Source organism: Anoplopoma fimbria, chromosome 19, assembly GCF_027596085.1.
Source record: "Anoplopoma fimbria isolate UVic2021 breed Golden Eagle Sablefish chromosome 19, Afim_UVic_2022, whole genome shotgun sequence".
In the NCBI taxonomy this organism is placed as follows: Eukaryota; Metazoa; Chordata; class Actinopteri; order Perciformes; family Anoplopomatidae; genus Anoplopoma; species Anoplopoma fimbria.
In genome coordinates this window covers 21,743,239-21,768,498 of record NC_072467.1, presented here as the reverse complement: position 1 = coordinate 21,768,498, position 25,260 = coordinate 21,743,239, and the positions used below count along the sequence as shown (strand labels likewise).

At 42.4% G+C, this 25,260-nt stretch overlaps 1 protein-coding gene across 2 annotated transcripts in view; it reads right to left on the bottom strand.

Moving 5' to 3' along the window:
* Positions 1–5,188: 5,188 nt before the first annotated feature.
* Positions 5,189–25,260, bottom strand: part of mon2 (MON2 homolog, regulator of endosome-to-Golgi trafficking) — a 38,355-nt gene continuing 18,283 nt past the window's right edge. The window contains exons 12-35 of one of the 2 annotated variants that reach the window (XM_054619359.1): positions 24,554–24,744; positions 24,191–24,272; positions 23,505–23,686; positions 22,753–22,865; positions 21,530–21,634; positions 21,019–21,099; positions 20,827–20,900; positions 20,335–20,425; positions 20,056–20,157; positions 18,182–18,292; positions 16,330–16,505; positions 16,041–16,203; positions 15,181–15,474; positions 14,589–14,787; positions 12,778–13,421; positions 11,787–11,930; positions 10,899–10,916; positions 10,179–10,307; positions 8,646–8,836; positions 8,494–8,554; positions 8,293–8,416; positions 7,828–8,035; positions 6,381–6,463; positions 5,189–5,946 (exon numbers count right to left, since the gene is read on the bottom strand). In XM_054619359.1, the coding sequence (XP_054475334.1) occupies positions 5,783–5,946; positions 6,381–6,463; positions 7,828–8,035; positions 8,293–8,416; positions 8,494–8,554; positions 8,646–8,836; positions 10,179–10,307; positions 10,899–10,916; positions 11,787–11,930; positions 12,778–13,421; positions 14,589–14,787; positions 15,181–15,474; positions 16,041–16,203; positions 16,330–16,505; positions 18,182–18,292; positions 20,056–20,157; positions 20,335–20,425; positions 20,827–20,900; positions 21,019–21,099; positions 21,530–21,634; positions 22,753–22,865; positions 23,505–23,686; positions 24,191–24,272; positions 24,554–24,744 (3,730 nt within the window). In that variant the 3' untranslated portion in view covers positions 5,189–5,782. The remainder of the gene's footprint in view (positions 5,947–6,380; positions 6,464–7,827; positions 8,036–8,292; positions 8,417–8,493; positions 8,555–8,645; positions 8,837–10,178; positions 10,308–10,898; positions 10,917–11,786; positions 11,931–12,777; positions 13,422–14,588; positions 14,788–15,180; positions 15,475–16,040; positions 16,204–16,329; positions 16,506–18,181; positions 18,293–20,055; positions 20,158–20,334; positions 20,426–20,826; positions 20,901–21,018; positions 21,100–21,529; positions 21,635–22,752; positions 22,866–23,504; positions 23,687–24,190; positions 24,273–24,553; positions 24,745–25,260) is intronic. The other variant, XM_054619360.1, reaches the window with a different exon arrangement.

Genomic DNA, 25,260 nt, shown 5'->3' with positions numbered 1-25,260 from the left:
CACGTGTGTACACGTGTGTACGTGTGTGTACGTGTGTGTGTGTGTGTGTGGTCCAGATTGCATGACGACAATGATGACACAGTCATTCGTGTGGGCGGCTGGTTTTTCCAAGGTTACAGCACTCCCACACCCCCGTGGATGGATCTGAGGGAGATGCTGAGTGGGCTTGCAGTGAGATACTCATCTCTTGTGCTGGGAGGGTGAGGCGCTGCTGTAGGCCTTCATCCTCCTTTCATTGAAAAGAAACTATTCTTTACATCGTTTTTTTTTTCCTTTATGGATATTGCTGCCAAACACTTTCTCAATATTTATTTTTATTGGTCTGACTTACGGTTTAAAACCAAAAGATATTCAATTTGATGTGTGTGTTAAAAAAAGAAGGAAAAAAAGCAAATCCTCACATTTGAGATGCTGAAACCATCAAATATTTGCTATTTTTTGCTTAGAAACAGTGATTAATCCAACAGCTAACTACTTGCCAAATAATTTCCCGTCAACCAGTCAGTCGTTTCAGCTCTATTTGTTGGCTATTGTTCTGTTGATTGTTTACAAATCTACTCATCACTTGGGATGTAAAATGTCAGAAAATTGTGAAAAACAACCATTCAACTTTCTCCAAGCCAAAGGTGACGACTTCAGATGGATTCTTTTTTTCCCAAATAACAGTCCAAAGAAAATCAAATTTACAAATATTGCTGCAATTATTATTTGATTGATTTAAAGAGAACAACTTGGCTTTTCAAAACAGTAATTGTCATTTTTCAAGAACAAATGGCAAACATTCAGAGGTTACAGAAATGTTTTCATTTGCTGCTTTCCTTTTCTTATATTATAATTACTTGAATATGTTTTGGGTTTTTAAATGCTGGTCTGATAAAACAAGACATATAACGTCTGACTCAACATGTCCTCTCGGATTAATTGAAATGGGCAACTTTCACATTTTTCTTTTGTTTTATAGACCAAACTATTAAATCAATTATTGGAGACAATAATATGCAGATTCCTTGATAATTAGAATAGTTGTTAGTTGAAGCCCTATTTAAAATCCTATTAAAACAAAGGAAACTAGAAAATATTTTCTATCAAATGACTAGAACTCATATTTTTGGCTAATTATTTTCTGATAACAAACTCATCAATAAATCAACTAAATGTTTTAAGGATTAATTCCATTCCAGCATGTTGCATTACAGAGGCAGCACGTGTGAAGGTATTTGAGGGCCGACAGTCCAGTCAGGACGAGGGTGCGGCCGCTTCAGCGGTGCAGCTGTGATAACCATCTGAGCGGGCATTTTTCCACAGGGGGCTCGAATTAAACGCTTTAGGGCTTTGGCTGCCTGAAGTATGATTTATCAGCGGCCCGGCTCAAATGAGAGCTCTGACACAAGATGGATGAGGACGAGGGCTGCCTCCGAGCTGCTCACTCCGTACAGTCAGGCTATGATGAACGATGTTTGGAGGCTGGATTACATGGGTTTTTTTTTTTTTCTAAGACGAGACAGACTCTTATTTGAATATATGCAATGCAGACCTGTAGGACTGCTACTTGACAATAACCAGAAGTCTCACGTGTGGTTTGTTTAGGTATCGTACTTCTTATGCAAAAAAAACAACTGCTTTTCAACCTACGTGTATCTCTGGAGTAGAATTTATTGTTTAATATCGGCACAGATGCTAGTGGGCAGAGCTGTGCCCCAGGATTCATAACTCTGCCTCACACACTATCAAGTGTGAACTCATAAATAATTCATGGGGTGTCTTCTCGGAAGGTCAAACGCAGGATTCAATCTTCAGTCAGTCAGTGAGTGAGCAGCTCGCTCTCTCTCTCTCTCTCTTCTGGGCTGTGGGGGTCTGACTCTGCAGCCCCCTGAACGGTTTCATTTACCCCGGGCCTGCCTGGCCTCTGCAGCCAATCAAAGCTCATTACTCATTCCGGTCTCCACAACCCCCAATCACGAGACCCCCCACCCCCCCCGCCCCCCCGACTGCCCATACATACTATGTGATACAGAGCAACCAGATGCTGTGTTGGGCCCGCAGAGGGAGGATTTCAAAAGGTTAACCCAGAACGCATGACCCACATCGGCCGCTGCACTCCCCCAGACCTCGGTGAGGACATCACTGCTGAGCCGCCCGTGGGGGGGGGGGGGGGTGGGGTGGGGTTAGGTCATGTGGTGCGTCTGTCTATAAGAGTTCAAATACAGAGTTGCGCACACACACACACACACCATCCAGATTTTGCATAATAATCTGATTATTAACCAGGGCAGTGCCATTAGGGCTGCACAGATTTATGTCTGAGCTCTGCCCTGCATGGATGGATGGATGGATGAGGCGTTTAGGTGCCGGGGGGTGAGGGTGAGGGGAGGGTGAGGGAGGGTGGGGGGTGAGGGTGGATCTGCTCCAGTGTCTGATGGTATGCAGCATTATCAACAAAGGACGCCTGGAGGGAGAGCCGTGAAGCCAGCTTGTGTGCTCCAGAGCAGATGTATTGTGGGATACCTCTGTGGGCAGCAGGAGGAGCCACGTCACTCCTCTCCTCATAGCAACAGGACCGTTGACCTACATGCTTTTCTACACCGGCCCCCCCCCCAAAAAAATGTCGACTTTCCTTCATGCATTTAAAAAAAAAAAAAAAAAAACATGCATATACAATTAGATAAACTTGCAGTGTCGGATACCCTGCTAGTGCATGCAAGCTCTCTGCTCCATCCTGCAAACAGAAAAGGGCATTATAGATCCAATTAAAATGAAATGCATGACAATGAGTCAAATCTCACATTGGTAAAAAAAATCAAAACTGCATACAAAACTTATTTTTTCTCCACAATCATTGTCTATTTTATTGGTTGAAACATGATTTACCACAAGCAGTGACATACAGCGGCGTGCATTACCTTTTTTTCCTCCTCCTCATCCTCATCCCTCCTCCTCCTCCTCCTCCTCGGCTGAAGTGGAGGCACCAGCACTGGCAAGGCAGTAGCTTGCGCAGTCATCTCCATAGCGGGCAGTGTCACAACCCAACCAACAGCACAAACTACTACCTCAGCCAGTGCGTGGTCAACAGACATTGGAGAGAGAGAGAGTCTCACATTCACACACACACACAAATAAAAAATAAAAAAACCAGAGGAAAAAGCTGCAGAAAATGCACCGTGGAGTCTTGTTCCAGCGCCATTTCCTCCACACATGCAGCCGGAGACGGTCCGTCCTCTGCCGCGCCGCTCCTCGTTCTGTGCGGACTGGAAATAAGAGGGGAAACCCCGCCCAAGCAGACCTGCTGCTCCCTCCGCTCTCCTCCTCCTCCTCCTCCTCCTCTTCTGCCTCCTCCTTTTCTTCAAACACACAAAACGGTCCATTCCCCTCATATGACCTACTGGGTGATCCCCAAACTCCGGCTCGGGGACCCTCCAGGGGACCTCCAGAGGTAGCCGAGGGGTCCCCATAGCATTCATTTAGATTAAAATAAAAAGAGTTCCCTGTTGTCAGCTAGAACACCACCACTTCACCTCCTGACCTTTAATGTTATAAATAATCTCTTTTAAATAATCTCTTTTAAATAATCTCTTTTAAATAATCTCTTGACGTTACACAGGGAAATACAACTAAATGTGTTTTAATTCTGTAATGCCATTTCTTAATAACAATACACAGTATTAATGTTATGTGGTGGGATTTTGGGGAATTATATCATTGTGTTCATTAAATAACTATGGATGACAATATTTCTGTCTGATGCATTTGAGATAAATCAAAAGTGTGGGCCGCATTACAATATGGTGATCATGTTGTAAAATATTAAAATGAAGCAAAATTCGTTACGATTGATGTCATCGATTATAACTTTTCTGTGTAAACTGGCTTGTTTTTCAACACAATATTTTTTAACTGTAGTTTTTGTCATGAATAGGCTAAATGACACAGAAAACAAAATTCTGGCAAAGCGTCAATATATATATATTTTTTTAATGGAGGCTCCGTAGTCCCAAAAATGAAGGCTAACTTTAATAATCCTTTAAACCTTAGTATACCAGGTCCACTCCTTCTGTTCTCAACTTCTAGACATAAAATATTCGCAGGCAAGTTTTTTTCTTTGTTGCATTTTCATGTCATTTATTTGTCTCACTCTGGAGTGTAAAGGGTCTTTAGTCGTAAACTCAGTCATTCACATTAGGCAGGTTGCATATTCTCCACTAGGGGGTGCTGTTCAGTTATTATCAGACCGGTTCTACTCATGCCAAGTGACACATAGGACAAGATGGCAGCATTTAAGACGAGCAGATGTAGACATTTCACTGCGACACCTAAGGGAAAACAATGAAGCGGCTGCAATTTACACTTGCCACACCGGCAGGCAATAGCAGTCGTAGCAACATTAGTTTTCTGCCATAACCGCTTGAGGCTGGAGCTGTTGCGGGGAGGACTAGGCGGGTGGGGACCCTCCACCAATCTGAGCAGAATGAGTGTAAGCGTCGGAAGTTTTTGTGGGATGTCCAGATAGAGCGAGTCGTTGCTGTTACTATGCGTGAACGCTTCCATGGACAGAGGAGTGTAAAAGAGCTTATTCAGGGTCACCAAGTTAAACTGGAAATACAACTATGACTTTGGTCATTGTAATTTACAAATTGAATGGTCTTAGATGGAGTGAGAGCCTTCAACAAGCCGCTGCAGTGGGGAACAGCGGAGGACAACACTGCATAGAGACGGCGTCTTTTCTCTTCTTACTCTGTAAATTAAGGATTTATTTCAACCAAACCAGAGTTGTTGATTGTTGGAACAGTTGAAAGTCTAACCAAGATGTGTTTGGCGAGTTTCTTTTTGTTTCTGTCCAGTTGGAATGTCGTGTGTTTAATGATGAGTTAACAAGGCAATCAACCCTGTTTTAGTCTGGTGTTAAAGAGACACTTGAATTTAAAAAAGGCGTTAGGTTGTAGTAATATTTCCTTCTTTGATGAATTGTGAGTAAATTTTGTATATTCGTCAGACGTTGCAATACCGGTGCAATGCATCCTGGTTCATGTAGGCACAGCCGGCACGCCTCCTCAGCAGGAAGGATCAGCTTTCTCAGTCAATATAGCAAGAACCGGGGAATTTATTTCTTCAACGTGTTACATTTACCCTCAGCAATGGTGGCCAATTTCCCCTTTAACATGCATTGTAACTGAGCACACTCGGAGCACAGAGCTGATCGTAGAATCGTCCCATTTATTTTACACAGACAAGTACATCCCTTCTCAGATGGCTGGCTAAAGATGACATGGAATGTTACAGTGAGATTTGTTTTTCTTGCATAAAATCCTCACCGTTGAAAATGTTGCAAAAGTCTAAGTGTTCATTTTTAGGATCATTAAAGCCCTGTTTATTTTTATTTTTATTTTTTTTTGGTTAATTACATCATCAACACTATCACCACACACTGTACATTGACTCGGCCTCATCAGAAGAGAAAAACAAACTAAACCCAGAGGCAACACTGCAATTTTTTTTCTTTTTAAATCTCTGCAGTTAACACAAGAGTGCAGTCAGTCAGTATGGGAATGAACAGGGGTGCAGATGTGTAATCAGCTCACATGAGAAGCATACGATGATGCGTATGAAGGTCGGGGTCGTCGACGTGGTCTGAGCAGGCTGCTCGGACCTCTGTTCCCCGCGGGTTGCTTCATGTCACCGTAGATGGGGCTCACATGGAGTTCATATCCGTGCACTTACAAAGCACGTGGGTCGAAAAAAGACACATTCAAGACTTCCTTATTATAAAAGCGAATTTGAGTGAGCCTGGTCAGGACTCTCCGTTCTGGACTCTGGAGACTGGTGGCTGCATAAAGTCTTTAAAGGGCCCGAGGGCCTCCTTCAGGGCCGAGCTCACCTCAGACGAGGAGCATGTGATGCACTCTACCAGCGTCGGGTACAGGGCAATCACTTGAGCCCATGTGTTGCCATCCACTGCAGACAGTAAACAAAAGAATCGCAGATAAAATACAAAGGAGGATTGGAGGGAGAGGAGAATGTGATGGATGACTATCAAATACATCATCGCCTTCCTAAAATCCCCACAGGCATATGAAAATGAGTTCTGCTCTGACGACGTAATGCAAACATCTTGAAGGGCACTTCAAAAACGTAATTTAAGAACGTCTCTCTTCAATCTATTTGCGGTTTAAAAAAAATATATATTTCTTGTAATTGACCTTGCTGGAAATGTAAACAGTTCCACCCAGATTGGAGATTAAACTCATTTGAAAAATGGTCCCAACTGTACTCTTGACACATTTATCTGAAATGAATAAATGATAGCTATATGGTGCAATTGTTGTATTTTCCATCGTGTCAACCTCTTTCTAAGATCTATCTCATCCTTGACACAGTTAGGTACTCACCATTTTCTGGCTGTGTCTTTTTAAGCGAGTCCATCAAAGTGCTGATAGCTTTCAGGACAAAGATTATCTCAGTCACTTGTTGCCTGGAAAGATAAAGACAGTATTTGGCAACAAAGACTTATAGAGTACAGATAACATGTACAGTTCAAGAATGGGTGAAAAAAAGGGAGATGAGAGGGGTTGAATGGAAGACACACACAGAAATCAACAGTTTGTAGGAAAAAGTGAGCAACCAAGACACATTTAAACTCCTTTATACAGGAAATAGGAAGCAATTTCTTATACTATGTAAATTAAATGCAAGATATTGATCTCTGACAAGAACAGTAAAAACAGACAAAATGTTGCTCAAAAGATTAAATATGATGAATCTGGTGTAAAGAAAGATACAGCATATGTTAAGCACTTTAATTGGAGTAGTTTGATTAAACTGTGTTCAGGTTGTCAGATTCAGAAGTGTAGAGTGGTTCTGCTGATGCGGTGTTGCATTACAGCCATAGGAAAGACCGTTTTATTATTATTTGTATCTTACAAATCAATTTATTATATGTAATTAGCATTATTTGTTTGTTATTTTGTCGTTTTCTCCCACATTAACAAATCCTCTCATTAAAAGAGCACTCCATATATGTTTTAACAGCACTCCGAGATCAAATCTTTGCAGCAGAATCTGAGATATTGTATTTTTAATTCCAAACATTTTATTTTGCCTTGTCAAAAACTGGCAACCATTACCCACAATGCAACTTCGCCTCAGACAGTTTCGGTCGGAGATTCAGGTAGCTAGTAGCAGCTAATGTAGCCTAAACAGCAGAGTGACATTGCATGTAGAAATTTGGGGAGTTCCGCTTTACATCCAACACAGATTATTACAATGTACCGATTTGACTGTGAAACCCATTTCTTACTTTTTGTATCTTCATATACGTGTATATATTTTGCTCTTTAAGTTCTGCTGTTTTTAACATGCTTTACAAGTCGTCGTGGTTTTTAAATGTAGTTTATATATTTTCTTTTCTTGTGTATTTCCTAATTATCCTATTTTTCTGAACTTCCCCCATCCATCCCTTTGCCATTTTCTGTGCTAATGGCGCCATATCCCCTTGGGTATCATTTAACTTCCATCGTGTGTCTTAGGGGGAGGGAAAGAACGCACTGCAGAATGAAGTGTTACAGCCAACACTAAAATGTGGTGCCAGCGTGTAAAACTGAACAAGTATGGTGGTTTTGTGTTGTTTACAAAAGAGAAAAGGAGAAATGATGGATGGACAGCTGGAGATGGGGTGGTCTTGGTTTTGTGTTGCTAAATATCTCAGTGGTAGAATTATGGCTCTAACAAACAACAGAGTTTGGAGCTGGAATTTCTGATGGGGACATTTGTCTAAAAACATTAAACCCAAAGCAAGTACACCGGGGGTTTTATTTAGAGGTGTACAGCGGGGCGTACCTGGGCAGGGGGCAGCGTCCGCTCAACCTCTCGTCCTCAACGTAGCGCCGGAGAACATCCTGGGATCTCTTGAGGAGCACAGAGAGCGCCATACGAGAGATGTAGCCCTCCTGAGGGGTCGACACCTTGTTGCTGAAGGAGAACTGTAGCAGCGTCTCAAAGCACACCTTAGAAAACTCCTCCCTCATCCGCACATCGATCTCTGCCTCTGTCAACGGGAAAGCCCTTTGAATATTAGACATTCTGCTGACACCACAGACAAACAGAGATTTACTGTCTTGCTTTATGCATGACAAGTTTGACAGGAGGCATTGTTTGTGATGAAAAACAAGAACGGCGTTTGCAACCATTACTTAATGGTTACAGTATGATTCCAGCACTTGGCCACCCTGATGTCCCATCGGAAATACAAGTAAACAACACAGCTAACGTCAAATTATTCTACCTGCCAAAAGCATATCTTACCCGTGAACGAGGGAGACTGTGAGTGAATGGAACCTCTATTGAGCATAGTCATGATCTGACCAACAAAGTCTTTGGGGATGAAGTTGGCAAACGGTAAAATCTCTGTGCTGATCAGCTGGACCACCTAAAATACAGAGAACACAACGTTGATATGGGCCGCCAGACAAAATCACTTTAATTGAATGGGAAAAAAGTATTTACCTCGACATCAACGGCTTCATTCTTCTGAAATTCCTGGATGGACAGGTTATCTGGAGGTGTGCTATAAAAAAAAAAACACATAACATTTTTTTCTTGGTATTCAGAACTTCCATAGTGTGCATTCTCAACTCTAAGATTGTCCTAATCTGTACCTTTTGGTAAAAAGAAAGTCTTCAAAGGCATTGGCCAGCTCTGGCCACATAGTGTCAAACTTTCCAGACGAGGCGTGCTGGCGTGCCACCGGCAGCCCGATAGACAGCACCTTGAGCAGGGAGGAAACGGCGAGCTTCCAGGTGCTCTCTGATGGACAGGCATACTTCAAACCCAAGGGCATTCTTAAAGTCTTGAGGGGGAGAAAAACAAAGGAGGAGATGGCAAAAACAATACATCATGAGGCTGAAATACAAAGGAAGACTTCAAGGTAAAATCTATAAGACCAACTGCAGGACCCAGAATCCCCTTCACTTTCTTCTCCTTTACACTGAAATGTGGAGAGACTTTAAATCTTAGAGGTAACATCACAGCAAGATATTTATCTTTCGAGAGAACAGCTGGGTTCCCCAAGGTTGATATTTTTCAAGTACAGCGTTTTTGTTTTGGAGACAAAAGAAATGTTTGATTTCGTTTTGTCCAAAGGGAACCTTCATAATTGCTCTTTTGCAAACTAACTCTCTTCAGTTTAAGTTTTCTTATCAAACAGAATACGGGGAAAGAAGACACAGGTGTCAGACACTAGACACAAGTGGCAGAATAGGTGGCATTTTAAGAAGTTAAGGCTATCTGGCAAAATCTTGTGGGTCGTTGACGGAGTGCACTCAAAAGGCTGCGGATGTCGAGCACTGCACTTCACATTTTCGAAATTTAAGATGTAAGCCTTGAGATCAATACTATCAGGTCAGGGAGACAGGGGAAGTGAAAGTTGCTCAAAAGGCTGGTGGATCATAAAATCCTCAGACAGAAAATAGAATTACATTTCAGAATATACCACCATCTCTTGGAAAGTAACTAACACACATTCCTCTATTGGGCATCAGAACCTGTAATACTACCCCTTTAAGATACATGGAGGTATTTTTCATCCATCGTGATTATAAAAATATTGATTATAGCAGCTTGAAGAGAAAATCAACACTGTGATTCAAAGAGTTGGAGCTTAGCCTTAGTCACCTGGTTTGACATCATTGATCGGGTACGTGTGCCAGACGTTCACCTTGCTTAAGGGTTTCATCACATCGATAGCAGAGCAGCAGCAGTCGCCCTGCGTGATTCTGTGTTAGCATACTCTTAAAAAAATTGAAAAACCTTCTCTTAAAATCCCACCTTTTGACTGCATATTGTTCAGAAATTACTGGTGCTCAACGGGGATCCAGTAGAGAGTATAAAGAGAAAAACTTAAGGAATCAATGCTACTTGTAGCCTGACAATGACTCATTACTCCGCACTAGAAGCTGCTGCAACACCCGAATTTCCCCCATGGGGATCAATAAAGGAATATCCATCTAAAGAATGCACATGTGAAGCAAACTTTAGAGGTGATTTGGTATTGATACCAATTTCTTGGGGCTATATCCAAACGTTTATTTTAGTTGCTTTACACTGTAATTCAATTACAGTCTTGGAAAACCAAATTTCCAAAACTTTACTAGGATTCTCGTGACCATGAGTACCAATCCTGGTGAAAATACCTTGATTATGTTCTGCAGAACTTTCTCATTGATGACCGCTTTGTGGCACGCTGTTTTATGGTACAGGTCCACCACCACTTCCAAGGAGCGCTCAGCAAAGGGCACATAGTTTAAGGCAACCCATTCCGCCTGCGGGGACGGGAGGATTTAACAAGAGAAAAGAGAAAAAAAAACGGGAGTGGATATCAGTCAAACAAATCATAAAAAGCATTATTTGTACTTTTTGGCAGAGCCACATTGAAAGCAGTTTTTAAAGGCACACTTTGTATAAGTTTACAAGTAACACGGACATTTATTTTAAAGTTACAGTGACTATTAGTCTGCTTTCAAGTTTTTGTTAGGCTTGTATGAGTACCAAGGCTGAGATGTTATAGCCAAACAAATCACTTGATGCTACAAAGTGTGTCTTTAAGGAATATAAAACAGAACCACACGTGTGAATATGGACGTCAGCAAAGAAAAAAAAAAAAGAAAAAAAAAACACAAAATCAACTGAAGATGGAACTGCACAGGGACTGTGCACACAGAGGCATAACCACCGGTTAGTGGCAGGCAGAGAAAGGGGGAGCATGGAGTGAGGAGACGCAGATGAGACGTGAGAGCCTGCCATGCGGCGTGATACACCGCAGAGGGCAGGTCGTCACCATTCAGCACAGCTTAGTTCAAACTATAGGGGGGGGGTGGGGGGGGGGGGGGTCTGGAGGAGATGACGGAACTCACCGGTGCAAAGAGCTGGATCTAAAATGGTAATCCAGTGAGTAGTCCCAAGAAACAGAATGAGAGAAGATCGCAATTAAACCGGTGTTTAAATTGGATTGTTCAGTGGCTTGTTGGCTAAATGAGATTCAATAACCAGGACTGATTTAGGGGGGGGAATAACAATCCTAGCACCAAAAGCCAACAAGCATCTGTTTGGCTGGGTGGATTTAGTTTGACCTTTCTTACTTAAAACACTTTAAACAGATTCAGATTCAGATAGTCTGGACCCCACATGCAGGACTAACAGACAGGCGGTCAGAGTTTGAGACGTGAAAAGTGTTGAGCTAACATTTCTTAGCACAACAGTACCAGCCTGCCAGAGCGAGACAACTCTCAGCGACTCTCAAGACGCCGTCTGGATTTTATTTCCGCGTCAACGATGAGTAAGAAAAGGCCCCGATACCAGAACAATGTGGTGAAAAGAATCCCCCGTTTGTGGGTTTATAAATGAAGTAATCTTTCTAAAAAGGTCACCGGGAACTATGCGCACTGGGAATCTGAACTGAGTTTGAACTCAAAAAGGAAGAAAAAAAAAAAAAAAGAAAAATGGTTTGGAGCTACTAATGGGGGTCCAGAAGAACCTGTCAATCTCATGAAGGGCCATGATAGGGGCTTCATGAGGACTAGACTGACAGAGAGAGGGGGTGGGGGGGGGGGAGCCTCATGAACATTAAAGAACAAAGATGATCTTGTTGAAAATGGCTGAAGAGAGAAGAGCAACGAGTAACAGTGTACACCGTTCGACGTTTTAATGAAACAAACTGTAAAAAGACATAAGTTGAAAAATGAAAAACCAAGCAGTTCACCAGCCAATTCCATTCCCCCCCACCCCCCACCCCCACCCCCTACCTGGTTGTATTTGGCATTGGCCACGTGTTTGGTTTCCATCCTGCCGTACTGAGGAGGCTTGCAGGAGAACTCCACGAAGAGGAGCAGCTGTTCAAAGATGGCCGGGTACATGACCTGCAGGTTCTCCGGGCCCACACAGATGGCCTGCAGCAGGGAGGGAAGGGAGGAAAAAAAAACACACTGCTGACATCCACCACGGGACTGCATATTGCATAATTTAGCAGACTGACACATTGTTTCCCGGAATGAGTTGACGCAAAATGGGAAAGAAATGACTTTTGGTTGACAGGGCTAGGAAGGGTCTGCTTTTCTTAAAGACATAGTTTTCATAGCAAAGAGGTTTGGAGTTTCTATATCAAGTCAAAGCATCATTTATAAAAAAAGTACATGGAAATGTGTAATATGTTTAAGTATAGCCGTCCAAAGCAAACATTGCTGAAATGATGGACTGGAGTCCCATTTGCTGGTTCCACTTTGTTAAACGAGAGAATTTGCTGCTTTTTTCTGTCGTATATTATTTGAAAAACAATTTGGACTGCCTGGTTAAAGAAAACAAGCAATTTGAAGACATTTTGAAGACTATACATTCGAACAATCAATGATAAAGAATAAAAATTAAAATCCTTAGTTGCTGGTAGTTTTGGGATATATAGGATAAACATTGGAATAAAGCATAAGGGCTGCTCCCACATAACATTGCAATACTTACAAGATAACTACTTCATTTAACTACTCTGCTCTTTTAAGATTATTTTTTCCTTTTTTTTTTTCCTCTGAGTGTGAAGTTAAGAGATAGGCCGTGAATTTTTAGAGAGAAGAGGATGACATGCACCAAAGACGTCTTGCTGGATTCAAAATGAGGACATTATTATCTTTGACTCGTAGGTCAACAAGGCTCTTAGCTATTTTCTACGGTGCATAATGTATAACACATGTTCTCTTTGGTAAGTATATTTTTTGTTTTATGACATATACATTTTGCTTTGCCTACCTTCTGCAACACATCCAGAGCAGTGAGCACAGCTTCCTGCAGGCTAGTGAGCACCGCCTCAGTGTAGGAGGGGAGGATAAAGGGCGAGGCGTCACTGCTGATGGGCACCGACACGGCCCCGTGGAGGATGACCCCCAGCTTCTTCAGGTCCTCCATGCTGAAGTTGGCTTTTATGTGCTGGTAGAGTGCGGGGAAAATCTGGATCAATGCCGTGAGGAAGGGCTGGCTGGGGATGAAGGAGAACTTCTCTGTCGGACCACTAGGTGGTCTTGTGCTGTCCGTTCCCGTTCGGTACCACGTGTTCCACGCCGACCACCACAACGCAGAGTCTTCCAGGGCCGACTCCTCCCCCGGGGGAGGGGCCTGCAGCTCAGCGCCGTTGTACCGTGTCAGCCGCTCTACTAGTGAATCTGAACGCACCAGGGGTCTGCCAGGGCCGGACGCTGAGAAGGGGTCAATGAGCACTGGGGGGACGCCCATAGCAGCAAACGCGTCGCCGACTTTGTCCGAGTCTTTAACAGGTGTAACAATCTGTAGGATCTCCTGAAAGCTCTTGAGGGCCGCCAGGGAGACCTCGTTGTTCTTGCTGAGAGCGGCAGACTGAATGTGGTTCAGCAGCACCTCCCAGGCCTCGAAGAAATCACCTGCGGATACACAGCACAGTGATGGGAGAGTGTGAGACTACCATGGAGCCCACACTGTCACTAACTGCACTCCCTGAAGAAGTATAAACTAACAGAGAAAAGCAGACAGAAGGGTCTATTGTATGAGTTTTAAGGATAAAGCAAACTGATTCAGCAGCAAAAACAGGTTGATAAGATAAAGATAGAAGATAAAGCCTACATATCGCAGTCTGAAAGTGAAGCACCACATCACCTGCCGATCAACAGAACACAATGAAATTCGGGAACAGCACTGTTCCTGTAAAACCAGGTGACTTTAGTCACTGTTAGCATCAATAATAAGCGAAAGTAGCATGTGTATACATTCAGTATGCCTTCAGTAGCTAGTGTAGTAAAAAAGTGCTAACGCTAGTCAATGATGTCCAACGTGCTCTGCTAATGTTAGCTCCACAGGATTTTATTAAAATATGTAATGGTTCAAAAAACTTCTCTCCGGGTAACCGGTATCACTACTACACAAGGTTAACCGTGACCAGTGCGAGATCAACAAAAACAGCCTGAAAGTGAAGAAAATCTGAAACGAAAATCTGAAACCGTCGCTATGCTATGAATGGCTAGTCTATATTTGATATGGGAGATTTCAAACCAACATGAGGCAACTAACAGAAGTTTAAAGAGGCCACATACTGAAAACTGTGGCCATATCCCAAGGTGTATCAGTCAAAACCACAGTTACCTGTTAACAAATTTTGTCAATATGAAAAATGTACTGTGATATTATATTGCCAGAAACTGTTATTTATTTTATCTAGGCTATATGTAGGATGAGCAGCCTTTCTATTCGTGATCCAATGTGTAGTAAGCTGGGAATACGTGTTGCATATTATGAGTCACCTCTTGTAATTTGGCACCGGCTAAAATGTTAAAAGGGATGAGTGCAGTTAATGAGGACATCATGTTTTATCATTCATGTCTCCCTGATACGTTAATCCTGTCCGCATTGGGCTTAATGTGGCTAAATGTGTCCTAACATAGCAGTACACTTGGCACAGACTTATGAATTCATTTCAATATGTAATTGTCATTGTTTACAATTGTGTGGCGCTGTGGCATTACTGTAGCAGTGTGTCACAGTCAAGCTTATGTACAACAGCATCAAGTATCAGAGTAGCTCCCGCCCTGGCTCACCTAGCTGCTGGAGGAGATACCGCCTAGTGTTGAAAATGCGAGCCACTCCGGCTAGAGTCAGCACCCACGTCTCCGCCCACTGTTTTTCGGCCGTGTCGCGCGAGTGGTGGATGAGGATGTTTCCGCCGCCGGACTCAATCTTCTCCTTGTCCGCTGTGGTGGATGAGGTCCTCACGCAGCCGAGAAGTTGGAACAGCACCTGGTGGTGACACGGAGGGTAGATCAACCAGCAGAAAGAGCACCGAGGCCTATTTAGTCAATAATAATTTAAAGTAAGATAATGGAAAAAAATAGCAATGGATGACAGCCTTCTCTAAATAATAATAATAATAATAATTAAGCCTTTATTAGTCCCACAATGGGGAAATTATTTCTCTGCATTTAACCCATCCCGGAGGAGCAGTGGGCTGCAATGAAGCGCCCGGGGAGCAACTTGGGGTTAGGTGTCTTGCTCAAGGACACCTCGGCATGTTGCCAGTAGAGGGGTTTGAACCACCAACCTTGTGGTTACGGGACAAGCACTCTACCTCATGTGCCAAAGCCGCCCACCAAGCCGCCCATCAAGTGATATTCACAAAGTCTTCAATGTTACCTTCCAGACCACTATATGCCATGTTGGCTGCTGCAGCAGGGTCCCGTGGGCTGCTATGGTGGAGAACAGCGTCTGCCCAGCGCTTTTACGCACAGCGGGCCGCGGGTCCACACACAGCTCGCCCAGCTTGGCGTACAGGCACAGCCACAGGCAGTCAAAGGGGGGGGCGGGGTGGAACGGCCTGTTCAGGGTCTCTCCTTTCTCCTGGGCCTGCTTCTGCAGGGCCTCCTCCTCCCTCTCCAGCTCCTGTATGATGGCTTCGCCCCTTTGGAAGAAGTAGTCCGAAATGTTCCACTGCGGGTAAAAGGGGGAAGAAGTGGGGGGGGGGGGGGGGGGTGGTCACACATTGAAGAGGAAGGTTGGTAAAAATGCTTCTGGCAGTTTTGCTATCCTATTACCATGAAGTAATCCCGCAGGAGCAAGTGAAATAATCCCGCAGACCACAGATCAATACTGGGTTCTGCATGTCCTGAATACTCTACAAAGTATCTATGAAATGTCAGCAGAGGGCTAATTTGCCATTTAAATTAGATAAATAATGCAAAAACAAGGAATTATGTGATGTTGTAAAACTAATAATATTAATAATGAATAATGTTTAAGCCTTAAAAATGACTGGAAAAGAAACATGTCCGACCTGTCACTCCCTCAGGAACAAGTCAAATTTCAATAATACACAGTAATAAGAATTATGGCAGAACATTTTTTTTTATTTTCTTTCCATTTACAAGACCACATTCTTTTTTTTACCAATAGCCCTGTTACACACATTATTCTACTGGTAGACCGGTTGATTGAATGGTTTTCTGAGCATCTTTGCAGCGCATCACACAGGAGTAAACCGAAACTGGTAATCTCACCAGCAGGCCGATGGAGGTTAAGCTGATGTTGAGCTCCTGGTTCTGCAGGCCGAAGCTGCCGGCTACATCCACTACGATCTGGAGGCACGTGCAAGGCATGGTGGGCAGGAAGTCCGTCACCACCAACTGCAGGCACTGGAAGGCTGTTCGGATCAATGACTCTCTGAAGGGGAACAACACACATGGCACGCTTTGGTTGTGTTCGGCTAAAACCAGAACTATATCAGCCAAAACGAAATAAGTAAGTGTACATCCCCCCCCTCCTCCTCCTCCTCCTTTGTACTCTTACCCTTGATCATTACGGATGGCTCCTATGACCCCCAAGACGAGCGGCCAACCGGGCCCCAGGCTGTCTCCCTGGCTCTGTAGGATCTGCAGGACACTCTCAAGCTGTTTCTGCCGGATGTCTGCATGCAGCACGTTGGACAGCTCCTTCAGGGGGTTCAGCAACAGAAGCTGCAGCCGCTTGGGGACAAAAAGAGGAAGGGGTAATTAATTTGTTTACTTGAAGACGGTTATCAGCAAAGATACAGATTTTAATTAAATTCACTTTGTAAACTATGCTATTACAACACTGCATAGTACACATATATAATTTATATATTCAAATTTACAACAGTTGCATCTTCATTAAACTCAATTATTACATCCCGTTTAGGGGACACATTGATGCATATATAGGGTAAGCTCATTTCCAAGTCTTTGCAGATATGTTTGTGATCCTGCTGACAGAGTTGTGAAATGTGAGTCATAACTGTCTTTTTTAATTTCTTCAAACAAATTGATTACTCCCAAAAGCTGTGTTCCCTGAGTAGCATGGATGACATAAAGACACGTACAAAACAAAAGATATGCCTGAATAAATGAGTGGGGAGACAGAATGATGCTTAATGGATCACTGTTATAATTGTTAAAATGTGAAAGTGTAGCACACTAAATGTCTTTTAATATAGAGTAGTCATTAGGGGCATGTTAGGCTTTTTTGCCGAAAAACAAACACACACAAAAAATATGCATGAATTAATTTACAGAGGAAAGCAGTTTAAAAAAAGGTCTCATTTGGTGCAAGGTAGAAAATAAACCACCTAATTGTGTGATTAAGGCCCCAATTTTTTTATAACATTTTCAGTATATTTAAGGCGCTGAGTCTGAGCAGAATGTCATGTTTTTTTTTCCTTTTTTTATATTGCTGGAGCTAAAGACTATCAAACTAAATGAAAATGATTACACAGCATTATCTTTATCATTGTGTATTCTTTCTTTTATTGGTGTTTTTACTGTGTGATTTGTATATTCGATGTGCTGCCTAGTGTTTCTTTACTCGCTCTAGACACTGTGACTTTAACTTGTAGTCCATCATACCCAGGGCTAAAATTCCTTTGATGTTTAGCCACACAAGTTCGACTGATTGACACAAGAGTTCTGCATTAAGGCTGATAAAGTGATGTTCCTTGAACCCTGTACTGCTGCATTCACTTGCTACCTGTTCTTCCCTTGAGGAAGGTCACTGACCGTAAATTTGGCTTTTAAAAAGATTTGTGTACAGAATTGAGTCAGCAAATACTTTTTTTTTTTTTTTTTTTTTTAATTTGTTACGTTGTATTTTCATTATTTCAACACAACATGCAATGGTAAAATGCTTGCCCACGCTGCAAAAAAAAAAAAAAAAGGCCTTGAAGAAGCGCTTGTATCGTGCATTTCTGCAGGACAACCATAATTTGTATGGCTCAGTGCCGTTTCTATTAACCTCCACACGGCCCTTTCAGATAAGCTCTGTGCCATTCCCTTTATCGGTCTCCCTAAGTTGAAGGTCACAGACTCTGTGCTTGTGAGTGGCAAGAGAGAGCGACTGTGACATTTCTGTTTTCGACATTTTAAGCATTTGGCACACACTTTTATCTCTCATGGCATACACTGCAACAGTGGAGGAGCTTTCTCAAATGTCAGCATTACAGACAAACAATATTAAGGAGCTAAACCCAGGGAGGACAAATAATACATCCCTCTAATGAAACACTCCCTACAGAGTTCATATGATAGAGAATGGCTACGAGCAAATATTGTGATCCACGTTGTTTTATAACTGCAACTTCTTACAGCAGATTTTTGCTTTTTACTGCTTTTTCTGTAGTGTTATCTACCTGATTTTGCGCCAGTGGAGGGTCGTGTTTGTAGGCCAGGCTCGCCTTGATGAGCGCCGTCAACGCCTCAGCCCCCCACTCTCTCATCCTGGAGTTTGGGTGCTGGCAGACCTGCAGGACACATCACAAAGACACACAAATGCAACACAAACGCGCACGATGACAGATCTGAAGCAGAGGCTGTTCAGCGCAGAGTTTTTCCAGCAGTGTTCACAGTGTGTTGGTGTGAAACAGGTGGGTGAAATACACCTCAGTCTGTGTGATAAAGACCGGGATCCCCTGTGATCGCAAGATATGCGGTGACAGACAGTGTTATCATGAAAGCTAGAATAGATACACGTGAAGAGGCCGGGCTCTACGGAGAAAATAAACGTGCGATGCAAAACCTGCCGTCTGTCTTTTAAGATCTTGAGTTCATTTGTGAACCAAATTAAATCATCTTTGGTCTGCAGGGAAATTTGTGAAACATATTTTCACTTTTGTGACGTGAGGCTTTAGAATCCTAAGAGGAGAAAATGTTGTAATGCTTAAAGGCATAAAGAGAGATTGTTTTGCAGACACTGCATCCCTTCAGAGCCCAGATGGTCCATGTGTATCCATTTAAAAATTTGGATTCCATATCCCTGCATTATCATTAATGTGTCTTATTCTTTATCATATTGTACATCTGCAAATAAAGACATAATAAAAGGTGATGTCATTGCCACATTTCCTTTAAATTTCAACAGCACTGAATTTGAAGTCTGCAAAGAGGGATAAGCAGCATTGTATCCAAGCATAAAGTAGACTTTGCAGGTGCAGCTTCAGATTCTGCTTCTGTGAAAAATCAGAGCTTCACATTGCAAATTGCGCACAAGAATGCAAGGTCAAAATACTGGTAGAGGAGCAAAATGCACTGTAGACACATTTTGACACAGCGACCTGACAGGTCCAACTGGTTGAAAGCAGACTGAGAGGCAGGGAGAGAGAGAGAGAGAGAACAGATTTGGGGAAAGAGAGAGGAGATGGGAAAGCAAACGATTATAGAGGAGGGAATCTGAGCTTACCTTCTGCAAAACAGACAGGAGTGCAAAAAAGAGAGGGGGAGATAGACAAAGAAAATGTGAAGAAAACCTCTAAACACACACCTTCACACACATACAAAAGGAGAACCATCTCGTAGATATGACAACATGTTAGCCAATAACCAATACAGAGAGTGAAGTACAAACTACACACATGTTAATTCAACATTTTCTATAGTATATGGTATTTACACACATGCTACAGATTCAAAAGTTTCACCAATATGTTAGAACAAACAGGAAAGAGGAGAAACTTCCATACACTTTGACCAACACTAAAAAAATCTGTTATACTAATTGAAAACTTTCAACCCTTCATTAGCTCTTTCATTTAATTTTTTTCCTTCATGACTAAACCACATGTGTGCTCCAGACTCCATGGAAAAAATGTCTTAATTATTAGACCCAAAAGGGTAGAAGGGGGCAATTTTGACATTCTTTTAGGTTTCATTATTATTATTATTATTATTATTATTATTATTATTATTATTATTATTATTATTATTATTACCATTATAGAGTTTGGTTCCAAATGTTTCAATGACATCTCCAATGAGTTCATCAGCTTTGGAAAACCTGACAATTACTTTTACCAAGTTTAGACAAACTGGAGCTGGAGAGAAACGCACATCCTGGAACACTTATTGTCCCAAGTTGAAATAAAGTCTGATCAAAATGTAACCAAAAAAATAGATTATATAAAATATGTCATATTTACAAAACTGCATCTCTCATATTTCACAGAGTTTGAATGAAATGTGGTGACGGTGACACTGCATATTGTGGGCTGTAGCTATAAATAGGTGTTACCTCCAATAAGTGGCCGGTTAGAGGTCTCCACAGGATCTCTATGCGATCCATATTGACGAGGCCAGTCTCCAGAAGCTTGGCCACAGCAAACAGAGAAGGCTCCTGAAAGAGGAGGATAGAAACTATAAATAAAAACTTGACACCTTACTGTATATACCCTGACTCTTCTGATCATAGCATAAGTATGGTTAACATTTGATATTTTAACTAAAGCCAAATAATGACACATCCAAAACGTCTGAGAACGAAATAACACACTACAATACAGGAAGTCTTTACCTTGTTGTTTCCATAAGCCATTTCCATGGCTTCCAGGGAGAGGGAACAGAGAGCGTTGATCAGGTGATGCAGGGACACATCATCCAGGTACCTGGATCACATATAAAAACACATATTTCATATCATATGTGCATATTTTGCATTGCATTAAATTGTTGCAATTGTTAAGAATTCAGATTTTCAACAGGACCCACTATTCTCCCAAGTATTAAGAAAGCATATTCAGTATATTATTCCTCAGGTCATTCCAATAATAAGAGGATGAACAATTATTTTCCAAACCACAGTAGAAAGGTTCAATATTGAGATGTTATGATTCATTGTGGTTTACTAAATCTGCAGACATAATTTTGGTACATTTATGCCACTATTGTTATTATTAGTTCTGAGCAGATAATGTAGCCCAAATAACCTTTAGGAGAAATACATTTCTGGGAAAAACTGGAGTTTTGAAATGAGTAAGAATTTTCACAGAAAATGGTTAGTCCTTACTGGGAACTCTCAAACAGTCTGGACAGGATGTTGGAGATGACCGGGAGATCTGTCATCACAGCTGTGGTCAGCACCTGTTTAGGTGAAGGACACAACAACGGCCAGTCAGCTCGTCGCCTTCAACATGGAGGTGTGAAAAACATTCAGCACAATGAACGCTCATCGCACAGCTTTTAGTAAAACAACACTCACTGTGCTGGGTCCCTCCACGGCTCGGCCAGGCTTCAGGGCACCGCCCACCCCCGGCTTCAGCCCCAGGATCCACACTAAGTGCTGGGAGACAAAAGTGAGACGCTGAAGGACAGTTGAAAAGTGGAGAAACTACTTTTACATCATCTGACGCAAATATTACACCCTACTGAAACTTGTCAGTTTGTGTGAGTTACAAAGCACAGGTGAAGTAACAAATTTTGATAGTTATTCTTAGAAATTCATTGACTTTATAATAAGCAGTACAAGCGTACATTTATGCATGTATGAAAGTAATTTTGCCTTATTAGGGGAGGAAGTGTTCATGCATGTTTGTCTTCGCCCTATGTAAAGCGTCTTTGAGTACTTAGAAAAGCGCTATATAAAATTAAAGTATTATTATTATTATGCGTTTGTGTAGAGAAAATGTGGACTGTGTTTTTTGCCTTGTCCAACAGAAGAGTGTGTGTGCATACGTGTGTGTGTAGTGTGGTGTGGTACGAGGAGGTAGTACCTGCAGTGTAGCCAGTACCAGCTGCCAGGAGGTGCCCAGCACGGCCCCGTGGCAGTGGGCCAGGTTCAACAGGGTTCGCATGCACTGGATGTTCTTGGCAGTTAGCTAACAGAGAGAGAGAGAGAGACAGACAATTATGGAACATTTTAATAGGCGTCATCAAGGACTTGGCTGATGCACTTCTCCAGGGCAAAAAAAAAAATCACAAAGAGTGAAAAGGTAGAAAAAGCTAAAAATCTGACATCTAACTAAAATTATAAGCTATTAGCAGCATGACGCACAACAGTCACATCCGTACGGACATGATAACAAAACAGTGAGGAAATATATGCATATGTGTAGGAGCTGAGAACAGAAAAAAAAATACACTTTCACATTATTATTACTATAGGGAGATTTCTAATTACAGAATAATGATTACAGGTTAGGGTCAAGATAACAGCCTGTGTATTCTGAAATGTTATTGCCCTCAAGAGAAATCTAGATGCACAAGCCCGCCTGACCTGCCTCTGCTCATAACAGTTGTCCCCTACTCGAACTGTGCCGAGAGAGACAAATGTGTCTGTTTGTATTTGGGCGTTGTGCATATAATGCATATTTATAACATTGACGACCTGGAAAACAAATCGCTTCGCTCGGCATTTCGACGTATCTGAGAGCACATGTGGCTGGTTCTTTGTCCGACTCAGCCTGGAGCCCATTTGGAACGAATCTTGACCTGACTCTCTTTTTAGACTGGTCACGAGTTGCACTTACACTGTGCAATACAATAATTATTCTGTCTGTATGTATAATATTTTAGTTATTGTGGATTTTTTTTACTTACTTATTTAATATTCTTTAATGTGTAATTACTTATTTATAATACTTGTTTTGATCTGTACTTTGTCTCTTGTTTGCACTATTCTCTCTGCTGCTGTAATCCTGCAAATGTCCCCGCTGCGGGACTAATAAAGGATTATTTTATCTTATCTTATCTTATCTTAACTGTGCTCCTTCTTACCCTTAATTTCCGTGCCAAGTACTACAGCTCTCTTTCAGAGTATTCAGGGTATTTATCACCCTAAACAGTTTTGCTTTCTTTTTGCAGCTGTTCAATTTCTGGAAAAGTGTTGTATAATGTCTCTTGATTATAAAAATGTTTGCCGCCTTCGTTGAATTAATTTATTATCAAAATGTCAAGAGCCCCAATAGCCTCTTCATAATCGTGTGTGTGTCCTTACCACCACGGTGCCCTGGGGCTGCGAGGTGAGTGGCTGACCCACAGCCACCACCTGCTGATGGGATTCACTGGAGGGGCTGATAATCTGCACACTCTGGCCCTGGATGGAGTAGGCTGTGGAGAACACACAGGAGTCAGGTCTTTTTCGATGAGCACACTAACCGGTTTTTTTTTTGCAACAAGCTTACGACATGCAAGAAAAGCTTTCTTAATTAACTCCAAAGGCAAACATCCATCGCGAGTTGAGACCCAATTTGCCGGCTTTATCTCTACAAGCTAATATGCAAATAACGAATGTCTGAGTGTTTGGTTTGAGAGCAGCGGTGTGTGTGTGTGTGTGTGTGTGTGTGTGTGTGTGTGTGTGTGTGTGTGTGTGTGTGTGTGTGTGTGTGTGTGTGTGTGTGTGTGTGTGTGTTCTCCATGGTGTTCCTAATAAGAAGCCACGGTGAAAAGTTATGGATTACTGCAAATAAGAGGGACGGGCAGAGTGCCAACATTTTACATGTTAAGCCGGGTTTAGCAGCATTCACGTCTAACCATATGGGAGATTAGAGATGCTTGTTAGATTAACATAAACACACATGACCAGAGGGGGACTTTTTCGCTGGATTTTGTGATGCCAACATTAAAGCTTGGATAGAAACACGAATACCAAGCTCAGCACCAAATGCTTTTCAGTAGGTATTTCAGGTACTGCTCATATTGTGTTTTCTATGTAGTGTTTAAGTGGCATTCTCAACTGACGAGCTGCACCTTTGCCGGAGAGGTTTGCGGCGTTGCTGCTCAGTACGGTCAGGGCGTAGTGCGGCGGCAGGGAGGCCTTGCAGATGGCTGTGATGAAGGCGTCACGGGGCGTCACCAGGCCCAGGCGACCACACAGCGACGCCATGGTCAGCTCCGCCTTCAGGATGTTCTCTGTGGCCGTCTCATCAGTGCTGAAGTGAAGGGAGGGGAAAAAGTCAAGAGTGCAGTCTATACTTTGATACTACAAAAACAATTCCATCATGGCCTATTCTGATGATTTTATTTGGTATTGGAGTAAGATTTTTATCACTCTGGAGAAAATAAGCAAAAGGTGTGTGACGTAATAAGACTTAAGCTAAAGCTTTGTGGGGTTTTTTTTCCTCTAAGGTTAGCTGGTAGAGTTGTGTGGACACTTAACAATAAGACACATTATATTTTGGTTGGCCTGAACATCAAAATGACTCAATAAGGAATAATAAGGAATAATTCCTTTTGCATTGCTAGCAATTAGTTGAGATTCTAGTTAACCTCCTGCAGTTTCTGACATTTTACAACACTACAACTGTTTGTTTTCCACTGTGCACACACATTAATGGATCAGTATTCAGCATCATTTGGGGATTTACAACGGGGCAATTCACTCTCTCCTTGTTTGTACATGCAGCTTGACTGCGGACTGCATAATGTCCGTTTACCTGGCGTCCAGCAGCAGAGACAGAGCAGCCAGTAGACCACACCAGCAGGCACTGACCATCTCCTCCCACACCAGGTGAACTCCTGAAAAAACACAAAGCATCTGTGAGTTTATTCAGGGATAAAATCACTTCATTATCACTCAGGAAAAGAAACAAAACATGATGGAGACATACAGGCACAATTCTGGCCACCAGGGGTCATAGAAGTGCTAACACCCACAATGCTAACTGGTTTGGTAACAATGCAGTAAGACAGTAAAAGCTTATTTATATCTTCATATTTAATCTGATTGGTTTAAATCCAATATTTCTCTGCATTTTTCAGCACATGCTTGTCTTCCTCTATACTCCGTTCATTCTCACCAGGTGGTGGCTGCCACTGCTGATCAGGATGAGTCTCCCTGAACTCGGCAGCCTGCTCCTCCTCCACGGCCAACTCTCTCTCGATCATGGAGGTGATGCCCCGCACCAGGTCCAGCAGGGCGCTGAAGGCCACGGACATGGCATAGCCCTCCGGGATGGACGGGGGCTCCACCTTGTCCAGCATCTCTAGACTGGAGGATGAAAGAAAGGGACGGATTGGAGGATTAAGTGTGTGTGTATGTGTGTTCTGATGTGAACTGAATCGTGTATAAAAGCCAATCCAAAAATGTTTGTGTGTTCATGGTTGTATATGGACCGTAGTCGTGCCTCCTGCTGTGAGCCGACTGACACCCACTGCTACTTCCATTATTATTATTAGTCACATTACTATCCCTATTTTCATGGCTATAATTCTACTGTAATAATTGCTGCTGTTATTATAAGTAGTCTTATTATATGAATCATTTATGTCATATACATTGAATGTGTTGTATCTCTGTTATGCTGTTCATTCTGTACACATGACATCTATTGCATTCTGTCCATCCTGGGAGAAGGATCCCTCCTCTGTCGTTCTCCCAGAGGTTTCTTCCTTTTTTCTCCCTGTTAAAGGGGTTTTTTTAGGGGAGTTTTTCCTGTGAATGTGAGGGTCTACGGTTCAGAGGATGTCGCATGTGTACAGATTGTAAAGCCCTCTGAGGCAAATT